Source organism: Athene noctua, chromosome 1, assembly GCF_965140245.1.
Source record: "Athene noctua chromosome 1, bAthNoc1.hap1.1, whole genome shotgun sequence".
In the NCBI taxonomy this organism is placed as follows: Eukaryota; Metazoa; Chordata; class Aves; order Strigiformes; family Strigidae; genus Athene; species Athene noctua.
This window is the reverse complement of record NC_134037.1, coordinates 185,525,613-185,546,857: the sequence shown is the minus strand read 5'-3', so window position 1 is coordinate 185,546,857 and position 21,245 is coordinate 185,525,613. Positions and strand designations below refer to the sequence as shown.

At 35.6% G+C, this 21,245-nt stretch overlaps 1 protein-coding gene across 9 annotated transcripts in view; it reads left to right on the top strand.

Moving 5' to 3' along the window:
• The window catches only part of STS (steroid sulfatase), a 113,655-nt gene that overhangs the window by 54,381 nt on the left and 38,029 nt on the right, over window positions 1-21,245 (top strand). For 8 of the 9 annotated variants that reach the window (XM_074907521.1, XM_074907530.1, XM_074907556.1 and 5 more), the window contains one exon: window positions 13,440-13,577. The exons of the other annotated variant lie outside the window; for it this stretch is intronic. In XM_074907521.1, the coding sequence (XP_074763622.1) occupies window positions 13,440-13,577 (138 nt within the window). The remainder of the gene's footprint in view (window positions 1-13,439; window positions 13,578-21,245) is intronic. 9 annotated transcript variants of the gene reach the window in all.

Here is a 21,245-nt window from a genome sequence, read left to right as displayed (position 1 = left end):
AAAGTACTGTTGCCATTTCTGTGTTATGTGAATAAAGGATATCGGCTCTTTAGGCTCTTGTATTTCAGTGGATGAGATATTTGTGGGCTAGAAATTTATTTTACTTCCATTTTTGAATCAGACTAGAATTTAAAAACAAAGCAAGCAAACAAGAACTAATACAAATGTAAATGTGCTTTTAATCTTATCGAATTGCCTGGCCCAGAAAATCAATATGAATTTTCTCTTCCTGCAAACCCAAAGTTAACTTAATGCCATATGTTTGAAATAAATAAATAATAGCTCAGGATGTCTCAGCATTTCTAGCAAAGGTATGGAAGATACTATTTTTGGCACTATGAAAAGTATAGCTGTGTGTATGGTATAGGGTTGTGTGAAATGTATCAAAGTGCATCTAATCCAAAGTATAGTTGATTTTGGCACCACAAAACAGCAGAGCACACATTAAGCAGGTAATAAATGAATATGGTTTTTTCTTTATTTAGAATTGGAACAGATATAATTTATCTGTTCAGTTTGGTAGACGAATAATTGGACATGAGCCAGCAATGTGCGCTTACAGCCCAGAAAGCAATCGTACCCTGGGCTGCATGAAGTTAAGTGTGGCTTGCAGGTCAAGGGGGATGATTCTCCCCCTCTACTCCTCTCTGATGAGAGCCACCTGCAATACTGTGTCCAGCTTTGGGGTCCCCAGTACAAGAAAGACATGGACCTATTGGAGCGGGTCTTGACGAAGGCCACAAAAATGGTCAGAGGGCTGGAACACTTCTGTGGAGAAATACGGACAGCTAGGGTTGTTAAGCCCGGGGAAGAGAAGGCTCTGGGGAGACCTTATTGCTGCCATTCCATTTATGAAGGGGGCTTATAAGACAAATGGAGAGAGACTTGTTACCAGGGCCTGTATCGACAGGACAAAGGACAATGGTTTTAGACAGCAAGAGGGTAGGTTCAGACTGGACATAGGGAAGAAATTGTTTACAATGAGGGTGTGAGACACTGGATCAGGTTGCGCAGAGAAGTGGTGGATGCCCCATCACTGGCAGTGTTCAAGGTCAGGTTGGACGGGGCTTTGAGCGCAGTGACCTAGTGATGACTGTCCCTTCTCACAGCAGAGGTGTTGGACTAGATGGTCTTTGAAGGTCCTTTCTGACCCAAACTTTGCTGTAATTCAATGATCACACCATACTGAAACTTTTGAAACATTTAATAATGTGTAATGTCAATAAATATGAAAGAACCACTGTCATTTCATTGTTTTCAGATGATCAGTTTATAAAATTCTGGGACTCCTTAGCTATGAATTTTCTAAATCTGAAATTAGAATTTCTTTTGTCAGCTGTGATTCAATTTCTTGCTGACAACTTGGATTGATAAGAAACCTTTAAGGAATGTATTCAAAAGTTTGCTATGGGTGTTAAATGGTAAGTAGCATTTTCTTTAAAACAGAAACAAGGGGTAAAAGAATAAAATACAGTACCTTGAGGATATCAGAAGCTTTGATAATCGATGTTTGAGAAAAGGCCTGTTCTGTTTATAAAACTCTTTCATACATAATTGAGCTACTTCAGTGACAGCCAGGAAATTCATTTTAACAAAATGTCTGTTATAGGTCTGCTGCCATCTCTGAAGTTGAGACTTCTTTCCCTTTTGGTAGATTCTTTCCTTTCCCTAGATGTAAAAAGAGATCTTGGCCTATCCAGTAGTATACATTTGGAAATATGGTTATGATGCAGTGTTCCAAAACCAGACCCTTAGCACCGGGTTCTCTCCCATATTGATATGAACAGTCCTATTGAAGTAAGTAGCCAGGGTACATTTAATGTATTTCCATATCTGCAATACCAGTTTTATATTATTTTAAGTAATTTTTTTGCCTTCCTGATGTGAGAGGTGTACTTTCACCTAATAGTTGAATCTGGACTTCTTTTCTTGTCAGCTGCTCATATGCCACAAGCAGATAATTTATTCCTTTTTTTTTTTCCTTCCTTTTTTGTTATTCTTGGTTAATTCTTCCCAATGGATTGTCACAGGAGATCACACAGTATTTTTCCTTCCACTTGGCTGCTTTTCATTGCTTGGCATCTCCTACAATGATCAGTCCCTATTGATAATAGCTTATTGGAACATCATTATTTAAGCAATTCTGGAAAGACTACGTTTTAAGAAGGAGGAACAAAAGTGTCTTACAATTAAGATAAAAGGGTGATATCAATTTGACATACTTTAATATTACACCTCCTTTTGGAAGGTGTCACTTTTTAGATGAGTTAACAGAACTTTTTTATTTTATTTAAAATTTCCTTTTATATATAAACATTTCTCAGTTCCTTAAAACTCATGTATTAGTTATTCTTTCCTAATAGCTGAAGAAGGTATCTTCCTAAATCCAATGAGAATGAGATGAAATTAAGATCAGGTTCTTCATGTAGCAATATAGAAGTGTCTCTAGTTGGCAAGTACCCAGGTTCCTCAAACTCCTTTTTTTTTTTTTTTTTTTTTTTAATGAAGTGGGTTTTAGGGACATGGTTGAAGAAGGAAGAAGTGGTCACTTGACTAAGCAAGATGATAAATACCCTGATAAATATCTGTTCTTTTTAACCATGTTGCAATAGATCTGCTGTTTGCATAGGATGATGTAACTGCACTGAAGTCAGTGGAACTGCGCTGACTTGAAGTCAACAACTATGGATGCTCTATGAAAATAATAGTATCACAGCATTTGAAACGATCTATTTTATGTTGATATATTTTTAATAAAAAAGGGGGAAAAAAAGTGAAAACCATGTAATATAAGAAGTATATCCTTAGTTTTAAAGTTTAACTATAATGTCAGAAAGACAGTAAACAAGTGGTCCACCTTTCTAATATGTGCAAGACAGGGCTAAGTGTGTGGCTAGCAATAGCTGGCAAAGCAGAGGAGGAAAGCAGAGGTGGCTGCCAGAAGCTCGCAGGCAGGGGGAACCACCATACAAGTGTCAAATACCCATTAGCAGGAAAGTAGAGCGAAAACCAGAGCCAAAGGTAAGGATGATGTCTGTGCAGCTGAAAGTGGGCTGAAATGTCCCACCTGTCTCATGAAGTCCTTGTCGGGGCCAAAGTTTCCAACAACATAAAAAGATGTGATTGAGGACAGAGTAAAACATAATGTAAATTTCTTTGTATCCACCACAGCACATCCTACAGGACAAAGTTTGAGCATCTTAGCATGGTTGTATAGGCAGTGCCGCTATGATAGCTTTTTTACCAGTATTATTTTAATAGGCACAAAATTGGCAGTTGTCCTTAAAATAATCCCTAAACATGTGGGACATATCCTAAATACTCTTGCCAGTTTAGAGCTGAAGTAGTCAAGCCCCATATCCCAAATTTCTCAGTCCATTCTCATTTCATTTTTTCTGTGATTCTGCTGTAGTTGGTCAAGCAGTTGCAATAAGCCCCAGGTGCTGCTCATAAAAAGTAGATGGCTGAGTTAAAGAGAGCTTTGAGGACTTTCTTGGCAAAAAATCCTAGAGAATAATATCACATTTTTCTCTCAGAATGTAAACTGATTTTCTGATGTGACATTTAATTATGTCCCTTGTTCTGTATTAATTTTAGGAATACAGAGAGAATGAGAGTAGAAAATAATTGTTTTAAATAGAAGGCACTGGTGTAGTAAATACCCTATCAGGAAACGTATGCATATGCTCTATCCTACTGTTGTCATACTTAATTGCCTAATCTTCATAACAATACAGTAAGTTCCTGAATATAGCTAGCCATGCTTTTCTGTGCCTTTGAGAGCAGAAATCTCATTGCTGTTGTGTACTTCTCTCTGTATATACCAGTCTGTTACAGAACTATTCATGTGAAATGTGAAGATTTCAAACCTTTTCTGTTCAAGGATGTCTATCTGTATACAACTTCCATAGATGTTATGTTATTGGTTCAGAAAGAACTAGTCCTTTTAAAAAATACATTAATACAGAGGGACTAACCCTGCACCTGCCTCTCTATCCATAGAAATAGTGCTGTTCCCATAAGTAAGAATGCTGGTTGGGGCTTTCCAGTGGTTACTTGCCATCTGTGCTTTGGGAAGTTTGCCTTCTCAATAACTCCTTTCTTCCCCTAATACTATCTATTTACAGTTAGATTAATTTGTTCCTTGTATCTATGCTAATATTTCAGGTGATCTGTGGTGGTGCTATGTGAATGATCCTTCCGCATCTCAAGTATAGATTGATCCTAAAAACCACATCTTGCTGTGATCCTTGTATGCAAAGCAGAGCTCTTCCAGAAATCTGTCTTGCCTTCATACAGGAAAGTCTCATAGATCCATTTTTGTAAATTCCCATTACAAACCAAGTAACACGTAGCATTCATATACTTGAACCTTTGTAAAATCAGATTATTAACTGTATTAGTAATTTCACATCACATATTTGCTTTATTCACAAGTAAGAATCAGATAGAGCAAAGGCAAAGAAATGGGCCTAATGATCTCAGGGTTCTTCATGATTTTGTGCCCCCACCATGTCTTGGGGGCATAAAATACGTCTTGGCCTAAGCAGAGACCTCAAGTATTTCCGAACCAATTTAAAATGAGAGTGACATATTTCTCTTTCCAGGCCTCAGACCAGAAAAATGCAGATTTTTTTTTTTTTTTTTCTTGTAGACATCTGCTATGCTACTGAGTACTACTCTGAAACTTCATCAAAAGCTCTTTCCAAATAGGCTGGGAATATTTTTTCAAGAGCACTTAGATGAATTAAGGAATCAAAGTCCCATTTCATAAAGTAGTGAGCAATCTTCTGAGCTAGTCAGCTATGATCAGTGAGGATGACCTCAAAAATTATTTGCCTTCCCTTCTGAAAGGATCCTCTGGAATTTAAATCAGCATAGGTACTGTCATACTGAACACACAAACATACGAAAGAAAAAGGAGAATAATTTGAAAGAAAAGCTGAATTGTAAAGAAAGATTTGTGGTCTTCGATTTATTTGTCATTTTTTGCTAAGTTCAGCATGTCATCTAGAGAAGTCAGATTGAAACTTACATTCATTAGTGGAAAATTCCCTTGAGGACAATTTTCACAGGCTTGCTTTCTTATTGGTATTAATACTGTCTGTACAGAGATTCATTCACAGCTATCATGGTTTGAAGATGGTGATTGCACAGTAGGCTTAGGCACAAAAGCCACTGAGTGGCACAAAAAACACCGAGTTGCCCAAAAGCAATTAGAGAAGTAGGTGAATTAGCAAGTGCGCATGGTGATGGTCATGTCAAGGGGGAAAAAAGACATCTTGTGTTTTGGGACTGCATTAATGCACAGCTACTTCCAAGTGAGATTAGACTTGCACAGTTAAAAACAGAAAACTGGGAAATTATAAGAATTAAGATTTACTGAGGAATATTAATTCACTCTTGATAAAACTCCTCTTAACTTTATGATATTGATTTATAGCAAATGGTTAAAACCTGCTTCCAAGTTTAGCAAAGATTTAAAAAGTTTGGCTATTGAAAGACAAGATATGGTTAGGCTCTGATGTCAACCAATTTTATCACAGTTAGATTTTTTTTTTCATAAAAGTTATAGAAGTTAAACAAACACACTGACAAATACTTTGAAATTTTCAGAAAAGTGCAAAGGATTAAAATGTGGGGTTAAATTACTTGCCCTGTTTTAATTCTTCATAATTCTTCATACTTTAATCTGGCAAAATGTTGGCATTATGCATTTGGATCTAAGAGCATATACATATTCAGCTCAAAACTCTGTCTGATGTTAATAAATGATTAAACCTTTGAAGATATAGAGAAGTGTTTCTTTTATCGCTCTACAATTACTGAATCAATCACCATCAGTTTATATTGGAATGATCAAATAGCTGAAGTCTTAACTTCATTTGACAGTCTAATTATAAAAAGAATAGCATCCTTAGGTTGTCATTATAATTTACCTAGGTCCTACGTGAAGAAATCCCTTCCAAAATTTGCAAGAAAACATGGGAGACCTTGAAGTGGGGAACTAGACAGTGTCTTTTGCATTATGCATCTTAGTTGTATGTGTGAAATAGATCTTATTCTCAGATGCGTGCAGAATGATGATGCAAATTTACCCAAAAAGTTATCACAGCTGTCATGCAATATGCAAATGCAATGGACCCTCCTAAAATTGCATGACCATCCCTCATATTTTAGCATTTTAAGCAGTCTGAAAATTAGGATTTGCATTAGAAATACACAGACTTATGTTCAACAGATGTAAGGTCTAAAAGTTAATTTTGAGCAATTATTAGCCAATTTAAATACTAATAAGGAGATATCCGAATATTTATACTTCTGACTTTTAATGATCCATCAGTAATATTGTAAATACAATGATCATTCTATCCTGCATCGTCTATATTGCAGCTACAATTACAGATCTTCACAACTTAACTCTTTGCTTTATTGTCCACATGTATTTATATATATTTAAAGTATCACTCCAACTTTCACAAATACAAAAATAATTTTAACCCTATATAAGAAAAATAAGAGATGTGATACTTCTCTCTATGAAAAACACGCATAAGACAAAATTTTGTTGATTTATTCATAGCTGCTAGCAGTGTATACCTAATCTGCTGTGCACTATGCTGAAAATTTATCTTGAGGGTCTGAGAGACGCATTATACTTATAAAACTGTATAAACAGTCACAAGCCAATTACAAGTTTGCAATTACATGACAATCCAAATCCAAACAGAAAGCAAATTCTCACTGATAGCTTAGCTGGCTCCACACCAAAGTTGCTTTGCTTTTTCAAAAAGACTGCCCTTCTCCAAGCACTTGCACTGGTTTTACTTGTCTCACCCTGAGTCTAGGGGAATCCAACAGGAAAATGTTTGATGTTCTACAGACTATCTGGACCTAGCAGCTACTGATTTGAATGGTAGTTGTTGGTAGTTAAATCTGGGGTAAGTGCCTCACCTGACCTCATTGTGAAAAGAATTTACAATTTTTGGCGTCAAATTCAATCAAGATAGGCGAGCTGCATATGAAAATGCTTCTTTTGCTTCATTAGAAAATGTTTATAGTACCTATGTCAGATGTAGAGGTGTACACTATATATAAATCCCACCCTCTATGTATCTACAGTATGCACAGGTGGATCTTGATTTTGCTAGCACCAGAGTTTCAGTATAGGATTCATCAATCCTATGATGTTTTGAACTGCCAATAGTGGCAGGTTTCAACTATCTTCTGAGCTGAAGAGAGACTGTCAGCACACCAGCAGAGACAGGAAATCCACTTCAGACTAGGTCTACTGAGCTCCCATAGACTGAATGCCCATCAATAGTGTGAGTGCCTCAGGTGCATTCCTGGAGTCTGTCCTTGAGTTTAGTTTAATTCAGAAGGAATCCAGGTGACAAAATCTAAGCGGGCTTTGCTAGGCAAACAGAAATATGTTAACTGCCCATGATCGGACTTACTGTAATTATGTGCTCCTGCTCTGAGTTAAAACACTAATATAGATGTGCTTTTTCAGAACCATATGCTACTTGTTTGGTAGAATGTCCTGTTGACACTGAAGATCCCACTAACCTATCATAGAAACTTAGCACATTTGAGACTCCAGCTTTGTACTCTGGAGAAGACTTCATCGTATGGGCTGTTTCCATAGTATAACTATAAAAATAATGATAACACTGTAGGACTGAATCAAGACTTTCCACTGAATCTACACTCCATTTTCTTCCTACAGGAATTATTGTACATTTTGTAATTAGTTATGCATTTATTTTCTGTTCTAGTCAAACAGTTATACTAACTAGTATTCACTCTCACCTTTGAGGTTCATATGCTAATGCCTCCCCTATGCAGAATCACTCTCTTCTTAGGTGGATGTGTTCTGTTGAATGGCTAGATAATGTGCCGTAACACAACCTATTGCTTCGTCCCAGAATTTCCACTTTCCAGTGGTTGTGTTCTAGCTCTGAATGTTAAACACATTGCATGCAGGGTTTATGTACTGTTCACCATATGTGCAGCCACTTCTTGTGCTGCTGTCAATGGTTTCATTATTTTCCATCTTTACCTCAAGTGTTGTGCTCAATGACTAGGTCTGAAAGTGATAATTACTTCCCCACTGCAGAGACAAACTCATTTACATATTTATCAAGGGGAAACTGTATGGCTCTGAGCATACCACAGAAACATTTGCATATTTATAACCTGAAATGTACAAAGCTAAAATTAAGATAGGGATGTCTTGGTCTTAGTTACGAAGCTTGTTTTTATACAATGGTTTTAGTCAGTGGATTTTGTAATCAGATCAGTGTATTAAAGAGTGAAGTATCTTTCTTCATCATACAAAATCAACTCAGAAATTTAAATGATTGTTAGCTTGTGAATGATGGTGTGCAGAAGTTGCAACATTACGTTTTCATAAGGTGAAAATCTTAGCCTTTGAGCCCTGAAGAAATGATGAACGGTGGAATTACCTTAATTAAACTCCTCAAGAAGTTTGCTATGCAGTTGAATGGCATCAATATCTTTTCTGGGAGAAATATGGGCTTCCAGATAATTATGCATGTAGGGTTAATTTGTAGGTGTTTATGCATGTATTCAAAGCATTCCTGGCTTTCCACTCACAGAGGTGAACCCCTTCAGCTGACTACAAGTTAGTTGTGATTCTGGCTAATGATGCTATTCAAAAACAAACATTAGTATCAGTAGGGAATTCTGAAACTGCAAATAAAATAAAATTAAAAAATAAATAAAACCCCCAAACCCAAACTGCCTCTTTTAGGCAGAGATGTGATGGCTGATCTTCCCAGATCACTCTTTCTCCAATAATTGTCTCAAGCTTACTGTAACCTTCTGGATGCAACAGAAGAATGTGAAAGTCTGCTGGAGTGGGGAAATAATGTTATATTTACAGGAACTCCCTTTATCTTCAGCTGTCTTGTCCTGAGACAGATCCTAACCCTCCTTCTTAATCCGGTTGTTTCTTTGAATCTGGCATACAGTTTTAAAACTTTCCTCAGAAATAAGAGACTATGTTGTCCTAATGCCTAGATTACACAGACGTATTCTGTATTCTAGGGCTTTTTATTCATAATTTCAGCAAGACTCTAAATTATTTCAAATGAATACAAATAACATTTCTGTCCTATTGACTTCAAATGACAGTGAGTTAATTTATGAATCAAACGCATATGTTCACATGCTTGCTTGACTAAATCTTTGAACAGTTTTCCAAATCACTAATATGTTTGTAAATACATTGGTTTTCAAGATTTGTACCTTTTTTTCAAATAGTCGATTTTTCATAAGCCCCATATATTAATATAGATGAGCACAAAAGGAGTTTTATGAGGTTCAAAACTCCAGAAATTATATTCAGCATTAGAGAGGCTGGTTTGGCAACCATTCATGTTGTATTAGAGAAGTTGAATAGTGTCATGGTACTCTCAGTTTCCTTCTAAAGAATAAAGTCAGTTGCACTTAACACTTTCACATGGCTATCACTCCACTGAAACTGGCATTTTCACTTTAAGAATGAAACAACTATTTATAATTTACCATAGTTTGAAGCAAGAGTGGAAAGCAGAATGTAGAGAGCACTCCTCAGTATATTTTGGAGGTAGCTTTACTTAAATTTTGGAACACTGATGTACTAATTAAAACAAGTAACATCTTCATGCTGTTCTTAATCTGTTTTGTGTCTTAAAAAATACAAATAAAAGTGTCCAATGATCTAATGTTTTTTTCTGCTACAATGTTAGCCACCTATGTTGGGTATACATTCATAGAATGGCAATAGTAGGAGAAATGATCTGAAATTCTGATTGCTAAATAGCTTCAGAAATTATGCAGCTCCCTCAGTGTTAGATTGATTTTGTTGTTCAGAAATGTTGTCTTTCCAAATCTGTTCTGTTCAAATCAGAAAAAAATGTAAATGGTACCATCCACAGAGATCAGTGCAGCTGTTAATTTTTAGAACATGGCTTTCAAGTGAGTCTTTTCAATCAGGAATCCTTCCATTTTTATTGATAATTTCCTATGCTGGGGATAGTAAGATATTGTTACTTGAACAGAGCTACAGTTTTCCTAGTGTTTTGGTTTATTTATGCTAGTTTCCTATGCTGTATAAACTCTTTAGATCCCAAAAGTCTTTAAAATTTTTATTGCTTTTGGCAACCAGCAATGAGACTCAAAGGGCTACTAAGCCAGCTGAATCCCCATTACTGTAATTCAAGAGCACATGACATATTAATACCCTTACAATCATATTTTATGGGTGAAGCAATACAGTTTTACCATCTTCCCTTACTCAGATGTCATTTATCTGTTCAGCACAGTCGTTAAAGTGTGTTGCTCATGTAGTTGCATGTTTAGCAGTTTGGGTAGGATTCGTCTTACTGTCCTTGATGTCTAAAATGGCATTTGGTTTTGAGCTAGTTGCCTGTCTTCTCTTTTTTAGTCAACAGGTAAAAAAGGCCTTTTAGCAGTTGTGATTCACCTCTTCCAAAGTCAACTAAAATAAGTTAGATTAAACTCCCCCTTGTACATTAGCTGGCATTGCCTAGGAATGTTTATACATCCATTTTCATTTAATTCTAAAGTCTCTATGAAATCTACAGAAATAATAAGAGTGGGGGAATTAAAATAAAAAATAAATTGCTATCAGAAAACAGTAAAGAATGTATTTTGCTTATTTTGTAGTATTTTCTTCTAAAATTTGTATAATATTGCATGTAAAAGGTATCTGTTCGTAGAAATCCACAGTACATTTTCTGCATATTTCTTCCGTATTGGTTACCATTTAGAAATGCTAATAAGTGAATGCATTGCTTGTGTTAACAGTAACTACATCATTCAAATCCACTTTAGTGGGCCTTATCATCTGGTAGCACACACTTTATTGCTTATTTACAGTTTTCATTCTAGAAGGTGTCAGTGTTCAAGATTAAAATAGAAATGGAAGTTTTGCTTCATTTCTGTGAGTGCTTGTGATTGCCATTCTCTGATAATAGTGTTATTTGAATTAGCACTATTAGTCCATCTGTACTGAAAAATATTGTTGCTAAAATAAGTTTTCATTTTAGCATTTATTAATGCTAAATTATTATTTAGCATTAATAAATGCTAATGCTAATGTAGCCAATCCTCTTTGTGTTTAAAAATCCAAATGAAGGAAATGGAAGTTTTACCATTGAGTTCAACAAGTGTTGGATGAGACTTTCTGTGAATTTTATTGGGGAGTTTTTCCTGAAACAGGTGAGATTTTTTTTTTCAAGCCATTTAAGTTGAGTTTAAGATACTCAACCTTGCTAAAAAAAAAAAAAAAAAAAAAAAGTCATCATAATGATAACTGCTTTATTTCACTATTTGTGATAGAGAGACATTTCTCATTGTCTCCCATTTTTTCCCAAATTAATTAGAAAATCAAAATGGCCATTATTAAATGACAGCAGATGTCTCTAATCACCAGAGATCATTTAATGTGATATACATTACTGGATGAGTAGAATTCTTGGTTTATATTGATATTTTTATATACAGGGTGAATTTGAAAATCTAGTTTCATCAAGGAAAACTGTGTAGATAAAAAGTGCATTTGTGCATGTTATTGCACATGTATTTCTTTGGGCAATCTCATTTATTTTTACTGTCATAGGGTCGTGAAATCATAGCTTGATATGGGTTGGAAGGTAACTCTGGAGGTCATGTGGTTGAATATCCACACATAATGTCCTAATTTTTCTATATGTTCCACTTTTTTATCATCATTGCCACCTTTCCAAGGGATGTTATAATTACTTAGCAAGTACATTCTCCAAATAACCTCAGAGCCAATGGGAAATTGTTTCTTTCTTTTCTGGCACTAAGTCCACCTGCTGCAGCAAACAAATGGCTTGTCAGATGGATCTGCATGATTTTCCTTCAACCCACCAACTTTAAAATGTCATCCTTTGTAACAGATTTTCCTCAGCTCTGTTGGGAAATTTCAACTCCCACAAGGTTTCAAAATTTACATAAACAAATTCTCCTACTCTTACATTTCTTCTTTGCTCCTAGTTTACAAACAAGACCGATAGGTATCACTTATCTAACTGCTGATGTCCCCTTATTCATGACCAAGTCATTGATGAGCAATGAAGACAGTCAACCTTTTTAACAAGGCAGTTTTAGAATGCTGTAACATTAAAAGACAATTAGAAATAGTAGCAATAAGCTAAGATAACTACCCCTTATCCAGAAAAAGAACATAACAACAGAAATGATGATCTGAAGATTGTTAAAGAAGGCTGTGTATTTCAAAGTTCTTATCCTCTTTGACAAAATAACTGGGCACCAGCTGATGAATTAATTCTTACTTGACAGGTGAGCAAATCAAAATTAAGCTTCAAATTGGACCATTGTTGGATGTTTAAGTAAAAAGAATAAAGATAAAATGGTTGTGAAGACCGAATTATCTTTATATGCTCTGAGATCCCTAAAGAACAAGGTTAAAGCTCATTTTCAGGCCAATGTGAAGAAGTATATTCTTATACTTTGGTCAGTTTCCAGGACCAATAATTTTAGATTCCTAATCAGTATAAAATTCACTGGAGCAAGTTACAAAGAGCAGTTTCACTCTCATTCATACAAAAACCCTCTTTAAAGAGCTCAGTCTAAATAGGTTTGAATATAATTTATGTGCACTGCAAGGCTCTCCACAGTGCCAAGGTAGTGTGAGGAGCCCTTTGTGAAAATGAAGCATGAACCCATGGTGCCTTTGAGTTACAGAGCATATGCATGTGGTGGATTCCTTTTTTAAATATGTGCATGTGTGTGTGTGTTTATTACCTTGCATATTTTTAGATTAGTCCATGTCTATTCTTATGAGAAATTAGGGACTAATTACTAGGTTTGATATTGAAACCATGTGATCTCCAGAGGCACTCCATATATTAACTTCCTTTTTTTTCTTAGAATGTCTTTATCTAACACTCACACTGAGATTTCTGCCATGTTGCCTCTAGGTTGCTAGGCAGCAAAGCTTTACCCCCAAACTGTTAGCTCTATTCTGCATGCTGAGACTTTCAGATATCCTCAGCAGTTTGAATCTTCTTGCTGAGGGGTTTCCTTGATTGAGAGCAACTGCTTCCAAAGGTCACTGGCTCTCTGTGGATCAGCCCTTTTCTCTGCTCTGCACAAATCTTCTCGTTTTATACTTCAAGAAAACCTGCAGCAATTGAGCCATGGTCCTGATTGCATCAAGCCTTGTGCAATTGGTGCAATCATCCCCTACTGTATGCTGCATGGTGCAAAGACTTTGTATAATAATATTTATATGGAAAGTGATCTTAAAAAGGCATAAGGACAAAAATGTATATATGTGCCATGTCTAATGAAAAAGCCACTCGAATACATTAAAACTCTTGGGTTTTTTTCTTTTTCCTTTTTTTTTTTTTTTTTTTCAGGGCAGATTCTGGATGTGCTTGAGAAATATAATCTGACTGATAAAACTCTTGTATACTTTACATCTGACCAAGGGGCTCATGTTGAAGAAATCTCCAGTTCTGGAGAAGTCCATGGAGGATACAATGGTATATATAAAGGTGAACATTCTCTGATTATTCTTAAAAACTGTATTAGAAGCTATCATCTCCTTGGTTTTGTTCCACAACCGTAACATGCTCTGTGGCCAAGGTCAAAACTCAATTCCCTAATAGTAAACTTCTCATGACTGTCATTCTAAATAAATATAAGCAGTAAATACAAGGGACAGCAGCTCAACCAGAGTACATGTTCAGCCAGAGCTCTGTAGAGTTTTAACACTAGCAAATATACTCTTGAACTGGGCAGAGATACAGCTTTGGAAGGATGTCAGTTCATAGTACTTTACTATAATGGCTGTATAGCACAATAGAAAGGAAAAAAAAAGGTGGTTTGTGAGCCATCAGGAATCATAAATAGGAGCTAAATACCATAGAGTGAGTGGGATCACATGAAGATGGGATACAGAGAAGACGGGATAACCATCAACAGAGTCCAGTGTATTCATTATAGAAAAAGTAGAGAAGGGAATTTACGTTAAAAAAGTAAAAATGAGGAGTTGAATTGAGTTTGAGATGGGCAAGATCAACAACGGCCATTCAACAACGAGAAGCAGGGGAGATTTCAAGCAGAAAAGACTGAGTTGGAGAAAAGAGTTTTGAAAATCATTCATAACACACTGAATTGAAGATTGATTTGGAAACAGAGAGACTTTATTTAAAAGGACAGAGTTTAGGACACTTTTCCAAGGGATGTTATAATTAGCAAGTACATTCTCCAAACAACCTCAGAGCCAATGGGAAATTTTCTCTTTCTTTTCTGGCAGTAAGTCCACCTGCTGCAGCAAGCAAATGGCTTGACAGAACATTAATATTACATTATCTGTTTTTTTCTGTGGAGACTTAAAATGTCTTTAAAGTCTACGTTATTGTAATACACTTTTTGCTGGTGATATCACACAACTATACTGAAAGATACTGATTTTGTTGCAATATTGTGATCTTGTAGAAAGAAAACTTCTAGCTTAGCAAAAAGCCTTCCTCATATTGTCCATTCTCATATCCCTGGCATGGTGAACCCTTCAGTCAGCATGAACGTGATACACCACTGGATACCTTTGAGAACATAGTTCCAACATGGGGATGAACATAATTATTGTCAGCAATATATTTTTGACAAAAACAAACAAGAAGAGAAATAGGATGAGAGAATGAAGGATATATAAATGGAGGAATTCTGCTTGATAGAATGGTTGTAACATTCAGTCACAGGTTGGTCATGATCAAAGATTATTATTATTCAGTCACAGACTGCTCATACACAACATTATCAAATACAAAATAAAGGATTCCCTGACCAACTCCAGAAAAGAGTGTTTTCCAATGTGCAAGTGGTGAACACACAACATCAGGAAAATTAATGTCAAAATGTTTTTAATAATATTCAATCTTATTGAAATAAGGTAGAGATGCTTTTTAAAATTGTTTTTAATGAAATGCAGTGAATATTCTTGTTCTTTTACCAGACTTCTTTTAATTCTTTCACTAGGAAGTGGCTGTGTAATTTGTTTTCCCCTCATATTTCAGGGGATAAGATCAAAAAAATCCAGCAATTTTTGGAAAGTCATTTACCAAACATGAAACTTTTAGTTGTAGAGAGAAAGAAGGAAATTTCATTTAGGTATGATTTTTTTTAGAAAATGGTATCACAGAACTACAAAATCACATAGCAGTTGAGTTTGGAAGGCACCCCCCAGTCTGCAGTCCTAGCCCCTGCAGAGCAGGGTCAGCTAGAGCAGATTGCTTAGGGCTGTGTCCAGTCAAGTTATGAAAATCTCCAATGATGGAGACTCTACAGACTCTCTGGGCAACTTGCTCCAGTGTTTGATCACAGTCACCATAAAAAAAGAAAAAATTTCTTATGTTTAAATGGAATTTTCCTTGCTTCAGTTTGTGCCCATTGCCTCTTGTCCTGTCAGTGGGCACTACTGAAAAGAGCCTGGCTCTGTCCTCTTTACTCAGGTAAATCCATGTATCCATATAGATGGGTAAAATCCCACTGAACCTTCTCCATGCTGAACAGTCCCAGCTCTCCCAGCCTCCCTTCATATGCCGTATGCTTCAACGGCTTAATTGTTTTCATGGCCCTCCTTTGAACTCACTCCAATAAGTCCGTGTCTCTCTTGTGCTGGGGAACTCTGTTCTTGGACCCAGCACTCCAGCTGTGTATCACCAGTGCTGACCAGAGGATAAGGAACACCTCCCTCAACTTGCTGGAAACATATTTTCTAATGCAGCCCAGGAAGATGTTGGCCTTCCTTGCCACAAGGGCACATTGCTGGCTCACATTCAGCTGGTTGTCCACCAGGACCCCCAGGTCCTTCTGTGCAGAACTACTTTCCAGCCACTCAGCCCCCCAGCCTTTGCTGGTGCTAGAGGTTATTCCTCTGCAGATGCAGGACTTGGTATTTCCCTTTGCTGAACTTCATGAGGTTCCTTTTGGCCCATTTCTCCAGCCTGCTGAGGTCCCTCTGGATAATAGCAGAACCATGTGTGGTTCAGTCACTTCTCCCAGTTTTGTATCATCTGCAAAACTTAAAAAAAAGGAAGTAAGATAGGTGTATACAGTAAGCAATAACAGTACAGTGAGGTTTTCAAGTGAGAAGACTCAATAGTTTTTAGTCAGTAGGTATCCGACTGAGAAATGACCCTTGTATTTTAAAGAGCTGCAAAGGAAATGCTACACAAGCAAACAAGCAATGCCAAAGTCATGAGGTTAGAAACTGGGTCCCCTTGGGCTAACACTGGTGAAATGTATCTTGAATGTTAACACATAGGCCTTACATAGTGGTTTAAGTAATTAAGGAACCATATGGTTACATGTCTGTAGCTGTAGGCAGAGCCTGAGGTGTTTTAGAAGCTTTAAAAAATATTTGCCTTCTAGAATGCCAGACATAAGATACAGGAAAATGACAAGAAGGGAAAAAAAAGGACAAATACACTGGGGAATATGCCTTCCTGAGGAACTTTGAGTGAATGGAGTAATTTCTATCAAGCCTTGCGCAATTTTGTATTTATGCATACAGAATGAAGAACAATTTGAAGTAGATCTTGCCTGAATTAAAAAATCTGATTTCTAGGGTTACTTGGGGAGTGATGGGGCTTCTTATTTTTTAAAATTAATTGTGTGTTTTACAGTTACAACCTATGCTATGCTGGAAAATGTAATATGCTACAGGATAGAAAATAATGACTGTATAAGAAACAAAATTACTGTATGAGAGACAATGTTGATAAAATAAAAAGAAATTAAAAGACCCATGCAATCTCTTGAATATGCTTTTACCATTTTAAAATACAATGAATTCTGCTTTATCTTTCACTTCCATATCAGTCCTCGATTTAACAGGTACATTATGTATTATTTTCAAAAGGGCTGAAGTGAAAGTGATCAATTAATGTAATAATTAGCAATTTCCATACATAAGCATTTATTCATATTAACGGTCATGTACAATGAAAAGTGTTAGAGGTCTGTACATCTCTGACAGATTTAATGAAAACCAGACCTTTGAAGCCCTAAGTCTCAGGCACTGATATAGCAATGTGCCTAAAAAACCAAAAGGATGATTTTTATGCTGCTTGTGTTCATGTGTGCATGCACTAAATATTTGCTTCCTCTGTTTAGAAAACCTGAATACACGTCCTTTCTCCCTCTCTCTGCTAGACAATCTCAACTACTTATTTTTTTGTATATGAATGCTGCATAAATGCAAATATAAATCAAGCCACTTAACCCTCTTGTCAGAGCTGGATCAGTGTGCTCAGCCGTAATTGGTTCTGTCCTAAAATCAAAAGCTCTCTACAGATCTCCACAATTCAAACCCACTAATTTGTCTTGATATGCAGCCAGTTGAGCACCAATAATAAAATTTAAGAGGAGTTTGGAGAGTTAGGCTAGCACTGCAAGACTGCAAAAAGGGGAAACTGCTATTTGAAGGTTTTATTACTCTGGATTCTGACTGTGGAACAGACACAGTAAATTTGGACAGCCCTTGAAATTAGAAACCAGAGCTAACATAGTGTTTAACTAGTTGCTGTCACACAGAGTCTGTTTTTTGTCTTCAGTATCCTTTTTTAGAGAACATTATATAGTAATCTTGAAATGATGGATCACAATCATGGCCTCTCTTTCCAGTGGCCTTTTTCTGACAGCTATCAGGATCAGAATCCTTGGAGAAAGATGCAAGAGCTGTTTAGTAAATAAAGAAGATCCCTTAGAAGATCTCCTCCTAATCCTGGATAGTATGACCTTGGTTTAAGGTGTGAATTCTGACAATTTAGATTCTACAAAGTGTTTTCATATTAGCTCCATAGATTTTCATCATATGAAAATGAAATTCCACTTTGAGTCTTTCTAAATTCTTGGCATAGCCTAAATCATTTGTCAGTGAGAACGCTGTGCTTTCATTTAGTATTTTAAAATGGGACAGTTGCAAATTTTATGGACATCTTGATGGTTTTTACTGTTTTCTCACTGATGTAGGATAAAGGAGGGAAAACTTATTATACCTTCCCTAGCTTACCTTTGTTTTGTATAATTTTATTTTGCCTCTTTCCCTTTAATATCTCATTCAGAAAATAATTTTCTCATCAGTCTTTCTCATCAATCTTAACTGATTTTCCTTAATCAGTTAACTTTAAAAGTTTTTTCTTGTCCCTAATTTCTTCTTATTTTCTTCTGTGAACTATTTCTAATTGTGCAATATATTATTTAAAAATTAATTTACAATTATGCCTTTCAGATTTTGCCATGAAGTATCACTACCTGTATATATACTTCTTAATATTATCTGTGTCATCCTATAGACTGCCTGCTCTCTGTATCTTACTGATTACAGACGTGCATTAAACGTTAGTCTGCATAGATACATTTTCTTAGGTATGCAGTGAAGGTTGTGGTATGAATAGCTAAGTCTGTAGACCATAGTTCAGATAATTTTTCTCTAATATTCATTGCACTGCAAATATTTTTACAGAATTTGAACTTGCATCTTGTTTCCTGTTCATCCACTTTGGTGTGAAGTCCATTATCTTTTCTTCTGATTTTGATCAACCTGTGATACATGGATTTTTCAATTCCACAGCTCATTTCCCTTCCAAAATAAGTAAATATATTAAAATAGCAAGGGACTTAACACAGAGTAGCATCAAGGTACCTTACTTTGACTTTATTTGCAACATGTCACAGGCTGTTTTATTTTGTTTCCTGACTGTTAGTCAGATTTCGATTCATGACAACCCTTTGTCTTCTAACCCATGATTAATGTTCCAGAAGCTTTTCCTGAAGGTCCTTGTCAAAGATCTTTCAAAGGTTTAAATCTAGATACAGCTTCTAAAACAAAAAATAGGGGCTATTTTAGAAGGAATGTCTTCCCAACAACTCAACACCTTCTTATCTGAACTCCTGAAGAACTCCTGGCTACTTAGTGTTTTGATCAGAAACTGATCAGAGAAACCTAGTAGTTCCTGTGGACCTATAGGTCCTTTGAGACATTTGGGCCTGTTAGTTCCTTCGGAAACTTCTGGTTCATGCTATATTTTTTAAAAAAATCTTTGTTTCTGTGTATTTTCCTGTTTAGCTCTTTATTGTTCATAACAGATCATTGAATGATTTTTCATATATTGGCATGGAAGTCGTATCTGATGTACAATTTATGACCTCTAAGCTGTTTATAATGTATGTCATTATGATGTATAATATATAAATTATGGTCTTTTATCCTGTTAATATTAATTAACATTTTCAGATTGAAATATGGAAACTATTGTACTGAACTGAAGTCTCTTCTTAAAACTTTCTAGGTAATTTTTCCAGCAACTTCTTTAATTTCAGTTCTGTGACATTTCTCTGTTAAAAGGTATGGAACTTTGGTTTTGTATATGATATACAGGATACCTGCACTGACTTCTTAGGTGTTTTTCACTAGCTTTCTCATTAGTATGACATCTGCAATTTAAGCAGGTTCATTTTGGCTAGACACCTTAACTTTCCCTTAGGAACAGAAATAAGGTTAGCTTTTTGAAATACTTTAGATCTGTACTTTAGAATAAGATGAATAGAATAAATAAATGAATAGAATATTCTCTCCATTGAATAAACAATAGTTTAAGATGACAGGTCTAAATGATGCCATTATATTCTTCTTTGGTGTCCTCAGATATTGAATCTAATTATTTTGTTGTTTAGTGACTCATTTGTTGAATTAGCTTCGGTGTGTTATAAAATATGTCTCTCCTGATACATACTTTATAGCAGTAAACAGTGAAAGCATTAAAAACTTTTCTCTGCACTTTTTCTCATTATACTATTTCACTGGTGCATATGCAGACAGAAGTCCTCCATCATTATCACTTCTTGACATCTATCCCACTCTGTTACGTATGGGATTTTTTATGGAGTCTCTTTGCATCTCTTAATATACTATCATCTTTTTTTGGATATGTATCTAAGTATCTTTTGCCTGTACCTTGGACCTGCCCATTAGAAATATTGTCTTTGTATTTATTTCACTTTTGACTTTAATAAGAGCAGGAATTACCTTTTTTTCAAATGTACTGTATTTTGATATTCTCTCTGAAGTGATCCAGATTTTTAATAATCAACCCATCTTTTAATTTTGACTGAAACAGAAAATATCCTGAGAGACAATTTCATTTGGAAGAAAGGTCAGATGAGATGTCCCAATGAGCTAGGTCTACTACATTCACCAGTACAAAAACAGCTCAGGTTGAAAATTAACAAAAGCAGTACATGAAACAGATAAAAAATCAGTAGAGTGAGCTTGCCATTGAAGATAAATTGTTTGAGCATTTTTAACATAAGCAATAGTAACCAGTTTTGACTGTCGACATTTATAGCATAAAGTTCACTACAGATGGGTAGAATAAATAATTTCCTTGTATTTTTCTATAATTCAAGAGAACAAATCGGGTTTGGAAGCTTTGTTTTAAGAAGAATATAAGAAGGAAGGAAAGGGTATTATGATTATAATTCAAGTGATCTAAGAAAGTTATTTTAAATAGTTTTCACCATTTTTCATTCAAAATATAAATAGTTATATACCACAGAGTTCCCCTTTATATATCATACTTTGTAAAAGCTCTATTCCCAGAGTTAGGTAATAGCAGTCAATTTAAACCAGAGGGAGGAAAAAAAGGAAATATTCTTTTAGCTAACATTTTAAATGAGGTTAAAATGGAAATTTGACATCATGTTGTGGATGACTGCAGAGAGTTATGTCTGTACTTTACCCACTCCTGCAGATTTTTCAGGAAAGGTGAATGTAGACTATTGTTCAGTATAACACTGAAAGGTGCAACTACTCAGAAAGCATAGATAGCTAAGCATGAATATACAGCCTGGGGTGTTTTATGCTGTTTTAAAAACAGTTTTAGAAGAATTTAAGAGAACAAAAATAATATATATCTAAGCTGCCTAGAGTCTGCCAGGCATACAGACGACTAGATTGATGCCTTTTCTCTGTTTCGGTGTTGTCAAGTCCAAGCAGAATGCAAAACTAATGAGTCATATCATGAAATATCAAGAGATTTTATTTTTAAATAATGACATTTTGTGGATTTTTTTTTCCTTCTAATATTTTAGCTGTTTGAAGGTTTGCTTCATGTTTCAAGCATTAGTAATGAAACCTTGATTTATTTTTTAAGGAA